Here is a 10,383-nt window from a genome sequence, read left to right on the forward strand (position 1 = left end):
ACAGCAGTGAATTAAAACTGCAAAACAGGCAGGAAACCTGTAGCAGCTCATCTATAATTGAACGAAATCTCCCAGCATGCTTTTCTTTTGCTGCCCGATGCAGTCAACACCACAATAACCTATTGGTTGCCAAAGGTTTCCCTTGCTCTACAAAAATACCACTAATGCATAGCTGTATGCTGCGTCTACCTGAAGAACTAAAATAAAACTAAATAAAAAACTTTAAAAAAAAAAAATAATAAAATAAAAAAAAACACACACACACACACACACACAATCAGAAGTAATACACCGCCTGAACAATCCACTCTGGAAACATACCGCCTTCATAAGCCACTACAATACTTAGGGTGGGTTCACACCACAATTTTTCTATACAGTTTTTGGATACGGTTTAAAAAAAATAAAAAATAAATAAATATGCAACCGTACAGCAAACCGTGGCCATAGACTTTCCATTCAAAACCGTATGCACCATATTGTATACGGGTGTCTCAGTTTTTCAAACTACACAGTTTTTTACTTTTTTTCTGGACAGAAAACCGTGGTCTACCACGGTTTTTGGTCCGGGTGAAAAACCGTATTAACCTGTATACGTGTTGTTTTTTTATTTTATTTTTTTTTAACATGGGAGACAATAGGAACCGTACAGAAATGTATGTGCGTACGGTTCCATCCAGTTTTCACCATACGGTTTTTTGGCTTTGCTCAGGTATTTGGGGAATTTCAATCAAACAAGTGAAACTTTATTCATAATGGAGTGAAAAAATCAAAACGGATACGTTTTTTTTCTTAAAAAAAACGGATGCAACCGGACATCACTTTTCAAACTGTATACAGATAAAACTTTATTCACACGTTTTGATACAGTTTAGTCAGGTTTTGAGGAATCCGTTTTTTTATAAAAACCTGATAAAAAAACTGTATTGCAAAAACGTGGTGTGAACCTACCCTTATAGGGGTTTATCAATTGCCATGAACCTGCATGCGCAGTGTGCTTTTATTTTGCACATTGACTTTGCACATTGCGCTGAAATATTGCTCTAATTTAAATGGCTACGTCATTTTTCTTATTGTGCTCTTCCGGTGGGGGGGAGGGTTTACAGATGCCCTGGTTTGTGCGCTGAATCTATTACTTGCGCAAATGTTCTAAAGTGAGCGGCTGGTGTAGGAATGAGTGTGAGCTTTTCATTCTTTTTTGCACTACTAAGGAGCTTCCTGTCATTTGCACAATTGTATGAAGTTTTGCGCGGCGACTGGGGAAACCACACCCTCGTGCAGCAGGTTTGGCTCAATCCTCATACGAGTATACTGCATGTTATAAGGGCCTAGCTTTTAGTTGTGCACGCCATTTTTTTTAGCATACAGATTTGGCGAATATACTATACCACATGCAAATAAGGCTAGGTTTACACCCGGGTCAGCTTTTTCGATTTCTGACAAAAGAAACAGCAAAACATAAAATGGAAAGCATTGGCGCATCGGTCACATGATGGACCCCCGTGGTACCCGCTGATCATAATGGGGTCTCCATCATTTTACCAACAAATTTTTGACAAAACCTTGAGGAGTCGCCAAACAAAACTTCATACGCACATGGGCACCTTGCCATTCATTCCCCTGCAGTCGCTGCATTAGAAATCTATGCTTTCCAGGGAAAACACGCCGTGATCAGCAGATTCTTCAGGAGCCAATTCTAGATCTGTACACTTTCTGTTATCTGCTTTGTGGGAAATAATTATTTCAAATGCAATATAATGGGGTAAGCTAGGATTTCTTTCTTATATGCTAGCCTCCATATAAACAAACCTCCATATAGCAAAAGAGGGGCATCAGGAGGGTTATAAAATGTTCACTCTAAGAGGTAGTGCGGCTCTGTGTCGTAACAAAAGAAAGAAGTTATTTGAGCAAGGCTAGGAGCTGGTACATAGCAGTAATAGTTAGTGTGCCTCCAGCTGTTGTCTCCAGCAATTAGTGTGCCTCCAGCTGTTGCAAAACTACAACTCCCAGCATGCCCGGACAGCCTTTGGCTGTCCGGGCATGCTGGAAGTTGTAGTTTTGCAACAGCTGGAGACACCCTGGTTGGGAAACACTGCTATATATATATATATATATATATATATATATATATATATATATATAGTGACTTAGATGAGAGGTCCATGCCACTGACCACACGCACATCCACATAGAACAATCATGGATTCTGTAATACCGTCATAGACGTGTAACAGTCGACTGCGCCAGCGTGGGCAAGCCATTACATTAAAAGGGATATTTCAAGCAAATGAGTCACCCATAAATTCGCTTAAAAGGATACAGACTCATACTGTTGTGTTGGAGCCTTTATTTAGCCAAAAATAGCTGTTTTAAGTGTCAAAGAGGCGGGGCCTAAGGTCTACTGTGCCTCTGTGATGTCAATCCCTGCCCTCTCGCTCCTTGATAGACAGGCAGAACAGCACTCAGAGTACAGCACCGAGCCCTGGCCAAATCCTGCTCACGCGCCATTGTTTCGTATTGTGAGATGTGGTGAGCTACTGATGCGCCTGTCAAATTTGTCACACTCACAGCTCGTGTGCCGCCAGGGTAAGAATTTTTCTATTTTGCCTGTTCCGGCAGCATATAGTTTTTTTTTTTTTTTTTGCAAATACTGAAATTTCCCCTTTAAGCAATGGCTTCGGTAACTCACCGCAACTGTGCCACGATGCAAGACAAAGGCATATGTGCAGGATTTGACCGGGGCTCGATGTTGTAAGTTGCACCCTGCCCGTCTATCCAGAAGTGAGGGCAGGAATTGACAACAGAGGCTTTGTAGCCCTAGAGCACAACAGACCTTAGGCCCTTCCTCTTTGACACTTAAAAGGGGTACTCCGGTGGAAAACTTATTTTTTAAATCAACTGGTGCCAGAAAGTTAAACAGATATGTAAATTACTTCTATTTAAAAAAAATCTTAATCCTTCCAGTACTTATCAGTTGCTGTTATGATCCACAGGAAGTTCCTTTCTTTTTTAATTTCCTTTCTGTCTGACCACAATGCTCTCTGCTGACACCTTTGTCCATTTTAGGAACTGTCCAGAGCAGGATAGGTTTTCTATGGGGATTTGCTCATACTCTGGACATTTCCTAAAATGAACAGAGGTGTCAGCAGAGAGCCCTGTGGTGAGATAGAAAGAAAATTCAAAAAGAAAATTATTTTCCTTTTGGAACACAGAGCTCTCTGCTGAATCACGAGCACAGTACTCTCTGCTGACATCTCTGTCCATTTTAAGACCTGTCCAGAGTAGGAGAAAATCCCCATAGCAAACATATGCTGCTCTGGACAGTTCCGAAAATGGACAGATATGTCAGCAGAGAGCACTGTGCTCGTGATGTCAGCAGAGAGCTCCGTGTTCCAAAAAGAACATTTCCTCTGTAGTATTCAGCAGCTAATAAGTCCTGGAACGATTAAGATTTTTTAATAGAAGTAATTTACAAATCTGTTTAACTCTCTGGCACCAGTTGATTTAAAAAAAAAAAAAAAAAAAGTTTTCCACCGGAGTACCCCTTTAATCTTGACACAACATTGAAAGGTATGATCTGTATCCCACATGGATTTTGCTCGCAGCAGACTCATTAATCTCAATGAGATTCTGCTGCTCAGTTCACACTACAGACGGGAAGTCCCAGCACTGCGCTGTAATGATGGGGATAGCGTTAACTGCAATCTGCCGGGAAAATTAAAGGGGTATTCTGCCGCAAACATCTTATCCCCTATCCAAAGGATAGGACATAAGATGTTAGATGGCAGGGGTCCCGCCACTGGGGACCCCCACGATCTCTGTACCGACAGCGCCGGAGTCAAGATCGCGGAAGCTTGCAGCTTCCACGTTCGTGACGTCACGCCATGCCCCCTCCATTCACGTTAATGGGAGGAGGCATAACGGCTATGACGTCACGCCTCCTCCCATAGAAGTCAATGACGGGGGCGCGGCGGCCGCATCGCCAGTCATCGGGCACGGATCGGAGTTCCCTCCATACACTGAATGACAGGGTGCCGTGCTGGATATACAGCGGCGTACCCCTTTAAGCACTGATTCTGGAGGAGGCAGCTGTAAGTGACATTTCGGCAGAATTTCTATAGTGTGAACTGTGCCTTAGACTTAGTTATTATCATTCCTCTATGGGCTTCTTTCTTTTTCAGATTTCAAAGGTTAATCCACAGCAACCAACCTGCAACCAAATTCACACAATGTTGCAGATTTGCACTGCAGAGAAATGCATAAAAGCCGAGTAAAACATGTAGCTTTTCCGCCCCATGTGAACATGGCCTAAGCAGCTTTGCATAGTTATCAAACAAATTTGTCAAGAATTAAGTGGTGCATGATAGATACGGCAACCTCGATTTTTTTAACGAACGTATAAACGGCAAGACACCATAAACCAGTGGTCTCCAAACTGTGGACCTCCAGCTGTTGCAAAACTACAACTCCCAGCATGTCTGGACAATCAACAGCTGTGAACTGAGCAGCAAAATCCCATAGTCATCAATGGGAGGCTCTGCAGGCGTAATCCACATGGAACTTCCTTGCTGTAATTCTGTAGTGTGAACGAGCCCTTACACTTAGCACAGACGGACACACTACACGTGCACTAGATCAATCACATAGGCGACTGATAAATCTACCGCATCTGTAGACTGTCTACTACATGTTTACACTGACTAGTATAGGATTAGTTGGATTACTTTAGGCAAAGGTAGCATGTTAAAGATTTTAGCATATGGCATCGGATTTTCAGCCACGCCTCTTCCCGTTACGCCCCCTTGTCTGCTGAGGCACATTTTTTGGTGCACTCTGCATAATGAATGTATCCCAGTTGCCATGCTCCAGAATTATGCCACATTTTGCTCTAGTGAATGTGCACCAGTGGTCTCCAAACTGTGGACCTCCAGCTGTTGCAAAACTTTAACTTCCAGCAAAGTCCATTGGGCGTTAAAAGTTTTATCCCAGACAGTCCGTTTCCTCATGCTCTATTACTTTGTTCTCCAAACTCTGGACCTCCAGCTGTTGCAAAACTACAACTCCTAGCATGCACGGACAGCCAACATGCTGGAAGTTGTAGTTTTGCAACAGCTGGAAGTCCATAGTTTGGAAACCACTGCCATAATCCAGTGGACAACCAGCTGTTGCAAAACTACAACTCCAAGGATGCCTGGACAGCCAACGGCAGGCATGCTTGGAGTTGTAGTTTTGCAACAGCTGGAAGTCCACAGTTTCATAACCACTGCCATAGACTATGTTAGATACCATAAACCAGTGGTCTCCTAACTGTGGACCTCCAGCTGTCGCAAAACTACAACTCCCAGCATGCCCAGACTGCCAACATTTAGAAACCACTAGAGATGAGCGAAGTTACAGTGATTCAATTCGTCATGAACTTCTCGGCTCAGCGTTTTCTGACTTTATCCTGCGTAAATGAGTTCAGCTTTCAGGTGCTCCGGTGGGCTGGAGACTCTCTCCTAGGACTGTATCCACCTTTTCCAAGCCACCGGAGCACCTGAAAGCTGAACTCATTTATGCAGGATAAAGTCAGAAAACGCTGAGCCGAGAAGTTCGTGACGAATAGAATCGCTGTAACTTTGCTCATCTCTAGAAACCACTGCCATAGACTGTGCTGTATGGATGAGAATGGGTACAGGAACATCTGTTTAGCCCCCGAATTACAATAATAAACTAGACCGATTCAGTCTTGCACAAACCACCTTTTCTTTTTTGCTATTTCGGAGACAACTCCCCCTTTCGACAGCACAAATAAATTCAATTACGACACGCCGCAGACCAGCGAGCCCCGAGCAGACAATGATGCCATGGGCCACACAATGGTTGCGCTCCTCTGAAGACTCTGTGAGGGCAATGTGTCAAGAAAGGAACCCTGACAGCAAGTGAGACTTCCGGAGCGTGGGAATTTTCTTGGCTTCTGTACACAACGTGCTGTTTGAGGTTAGCGGCTGTGTGTGGTGTGTGCCTTCCCGGCAACCATTCAACAGACAGCATCATAAACTAAGGATAGGGGGGGGGGGGGGGGTGTTACTGACCATTTCTTAGTGCATTCCACCATCAGCTCCTGATACGATGCCACGAACTGAAACTTTGAGGCATGTTTGCCCACACGCTGCAACCTCTTCCACACTGAAGCCATGATATCCGGGGAACGGCTTGGGGGGAGAATAAAACGGGGGGGAAATAAAAATAAAAAAGATGATGTCTTTTCTCTAGGAATCCAATCCAAGCAGCTTTACAAGGTGGTCTGCATGGGAAGACGGAGGTGGCCAAACAGTGGCTGTGGTCCAGCAGCGCTCAGCGCAGGCGGCAGCAGATCCCCCTTTATAAGGCAGACAGCCAGCTCAGGAGACTCCGGCATGGCTGATGGAAAGGAAGTCCCCAGTGCATGGAAAGTCAGGCCTCCTCCCAGGCGAAATGACGTGGACTCTGTAGAGCTAGACTAGGGAAAAGACAAAGGAGAAGGAAAGGGGGAAACGGAGCTGTTAATATTTGACATCATGCAGCAATGTACAGGTCCGGCGTGACGGCTTACAAAGGGTACGTACAGTCTGTGCAACGTCCCCTCCCACAACGTAGTGCACGGGGTGAATCGACTGCAGATCAACAGGACGTAAAAGGGATCAGCGACACCTTCCTGCAACCTATACGGCTCACTACAATGTTACCGGAGAGATCCACCTCCCATCATCTGGATTGTGGATCATCCCCTCCGACCAGAATTAGAACATTGTGCAATGAAGCTCCCTGGCTCGGCCTCTCAGGCTGGGTTCACACTAGCACAATATGCATGCATTTTTGCATCCCCGCTGTCAGTTCGGGTCAGCAGACTAGTGGCTGAAATATGGAGGCAAAAACGTGTCCGTATTGACGCTAGTGTGAACCCAGACTCACGTGATAGGGCAACATTGAGAAGAGCGCTGGGTCTAAAAGAGGCTGAATACATTATTAGGAGACCCAAAGCGAAACTCTAGACCAGCGTTTTTAAAATAGTGTGTCCCTAGCTGTTGCGAAACTACAACTACCAGCATGTCCGGACAGCCTTCGGCTGTCCGGACATGCTGGGAGTTGTAGTTTTGCAACAGCTGGACGCTCACTGTTTGGAAAACACTACTGTAGATAGTATCATGACACCCAGAGTGGACCTGGAATCAGGACAAACAGTCTAGACCTGGATATGGAATCCAGATCGGACCTGAAGACAGTATCAGGAGACTTAGATCAGAACTAAAAACAGTATCAGGAGACCCGGACTGGACCTAAAGATACTCTCAAAGGACCCGGATCGGACCTAAACATGGTATCAAAAGACCTGGATTGGAGCTGAATACAGTATCAGAAAATCCAGATAGGACTCCAAGATGGTATCAAAAGACTGATATTGGTGCTAAATATGGTATCAGGACACCCAGAACAGATCTGGATATGGTTGCAGAAAGCCCAGACAGGACATAAATATTATATCAGGATTTCTAAATCGTACTTGAAGAAGGTTTCAGAACACTCAGATCAGACCTAGATTTAGTATTCGAAGACCCATACTGGACCTGGATGGTGTTTTTTGGACATCCAGATCGAATATGGAATCAGAAGACCAAGATCAGACCTGAAGACGTCGTCATGAGATCCAGACCGGACCTGAAGACGTCGTCAGGAGATAAAGACAGGACCTGAAGACGTCGTCAGGAGATCCAGACCGGACCTGAAGACGTCGTCAGGAGATCCAGACCGGACCTGAAGACGTCGTCAGGAGATAAAGACAGGACCTGAAGACGTCGTCAGGAGATCCAGACCGGACCTGAAGACGTCGTCAGGAAATCCAGACCGGACCTGAAGACGTCGTCAGGAGATCCAGACCGGACCTGAAGACGTCGTCAGGAGATAAAGACAGGACCTGAAGACGTCGTCAGGAGATCCAGACCGGACCTGAAGACGTCGTCAGGAGATCCAGACCGGACCTGAAGACGTCGTCAGGAGATCCAGACCGGACCTGAAGACGTCGTCAGGAGATCCAGACCGGACCTGAAGACGTCGTCAGGAGATCCAGACCGGACCTGAAGACGTCGTCAGGAGATCCAGACCGGACCTGAAGACGTCGTCAGGAGATCCAGACCGGACCTGAAGACGTCGTCAGGAGATCCAGACCGGACCTGAAGACGTCATCAGGAGATCCAGACCGGACCTGAAGACGTCGTCAGGAGATCCAGACCGGACCTGAAAACGTCGTCAAGAGATCCAGACCGGACCTGAAGACGTCGTCAGGAGATCCAGACCGGACCTGAAGACGTCGTCAGGAGATCCAGACCACACCTGAAGACGTCGTCAGGAGATCCAGACCGGACCTGAAGACGTCGTCAGGAGATCCAGACCAGACCTGAAGATGTTATCAGGAGATCCAGATCGGACCTGAAGATGTTATCAGGCGATCCAGACCGGACCTGAAGACGTCATCAGGAGATCCAGACCGGACCTGAAGACGTCATCAGGAGATCCAGACCAAACCTGAAGACGTCATCAGGAGATCCAGACCGGACCTGAAGACGTTGTCAGGAAGGAGATACAGACCGGACCTGAAGACGTCATCAGGAGATCCAGATCGGACCTGAAGACATTATCAGGAGATCCAGATCGGACCTGAAGACATTATCAGGAGATCCAGATCAGACCTGAAGGCAGTACCAGAACAAACAGATCGGACTTAATCATGGCATCAGAAAATCCAGATGACACCAGGATATGGTATCAGGAGTTCCAGATCGGACCTGAAGAAGGTACCAGAAGTCCCAGATCTGACACATCTAGGTAGCAGTTTTTGAAAAAGTCACCACTATAAATAGGTGCATGAACCCCTGAAGTATTGGGGTGACCTAGTAACCCTGATGGTGGTGGTGCCCGCTGTACAATGGAGTGGTGGTCCAGTGACTTTTCCAGACTTTGGTGACATGTGTCTGGCAGCTCCAGAGGAGTCCCCTTACTCCAGCCCCCACCTCCTGTCACTACAAGCTGTCATTTGCTGCCTCTCCTGATTAACCCTTGCCTGGCATCCAAGATGGGCACATAGAGGGGCACAGACAGGAGAGGGCAGGGAGCACACCATCACCAGGGCCACACAGCAGAAGAATAACATACAATCAGCTTACCTCCTCCTGCTCCTGCCCACTGGGGGCATTTAATCCTTCAGCCCTGATCGGTAGTGTGGATCACCCATGCCAATATGCCCACCATGGCAGACACCAACTTCCCAAAAGCCCTTGTCCTCCAGGCCAGGAATAATTGGTCTGCAGACAGAAAGGTGCAGCCTCCCCCCACCAGCTCCCGGCCCTGGACTCCAGCACAAGCCTCCGTGCGAAAACCCTCCCTGCAAGCTACAGCCCGCTCCACCGCCGCCACTGCTGCCGCTTCCCACATTGGGCACCCAGCAGCACGGATACTGTGCAGGGATTGGCCCGCTGGCCTGTCGCTCAATCCATTATCCCAATGGGCGATCAGCTGTAAGAGGGCGGGGCTTATTATTATTTTTTTTAAAGGGCTATGCTCAATAAAAACCCGTCAGGCAGTGAAGTGCCCGCCTCTTCTCCTAGGAGCGATGTGATTGGTCCAGTCAGCCAATTGACAGTGCGTTGTTTATAGTATAGAGAGCGCTGATTGGACGTTTGCCGTGTCAGTCATAATCGTATTACTTTTTGCGGAGATTTATCCGCTGGTGAAGGATCTTTGTAGTCTCTGTCTCCGCGGGGACTGGCGGCTTCTTGTGGGGTGAATTCACACGTGGCGGCAGGTTTGTTGTAGAAATGTCTCCGCCGCTGTCCTGTCAATCTGAAATATCCACATTCACATAAATGGAAGGTATTATCGGCGGAGGAAAACGCTACAACAAATCTGCCGAGTGTGAACTGCGCGTTATCTGCAGGGAGCCTGTGTGTATGTATATATATATATATATATATATATATATATATATATCTCTGAGGTAGCTGCGGGTACAGGACGATGGGGGTAGTAGTCCTAAACACCTGGAACAGCAGAAGAGTTTCTAAAGCAGTGTTTCCTTATATTCTGCTCTCCAGCTGTTGAAAAAATGCACCACACATGGCCTGAGACCGAACTACAACTCCTATCATGAAAACTCTCATCAAGTCCTGATACTAGCCCTGGGCTCTCTAGATCAGTGTTTCCCAAGCAGGGAGCCGCCAGCTGTTGTCAAACTACAACTCCCAGCATGCTTCGGCTGTCCGGACATGCTGGGAGTTGTAGTTTGGCAACTGCTGGAGGCATCCTGCTTGGGAAACACTGCTCTAGATGTTAAAAACTACAACTTTCATCCTGTCTTGAGACCAACCCACA

General features: G+C 46.6%; 1 protein-coding gene across 8 annotated transcripts in view; it reads right to left on the reverse strand.

Annotated features, from left to right (window-relative positions):
• EHBP1 (EH domain binding protein 1) overlaps positions 1–9,460 on the reverse strand; it is a 430,856-nt gene extending 421,396 nt beyond the window's left edge. For 2 of the 8 annotated variants that reach the window (XM_056568007.1, XM_056568003.1), the window contains exons 1-2: positions 9,180–9,457; positions 6,075–6,481 (exon numbers count right to left, since the gene is read on the reverse strand). In XM_056568007.1, the coding sequence (XP_056423982.1) occupies positions 6,075–6,178 (104 nt within the window). In that variant the 5' untranslated portion in view covers positions 6,179–6,481; positions 9,180–9,457. Of the gene's footprint in view, positions 1–6,074; positions 6,482–9,179 lie in introns of all 8 variants that reach the window. The other 6 variants (XM_056568008.1, XM_056568006.1, XM_056568010.1 and 3 more) reach the window with 5 other exon arrangements.
• Positions 9,461–10,383: the final 923 nt, after the last annotated feature.

This window comes from Hyla sarda, chromosome 3 (genome assembly GCF_029499605.1).
Source record: "Hyla sarda isolate aHylSar1 chromosome 3, aHylSar1.hap1, whole genome shotgun sequence".
Lineage (NCBI taxonomy): Eukaryota > Metazoa > Chordata > Amphibia > Anura > Hylidae > Hyla > Hyla sarda.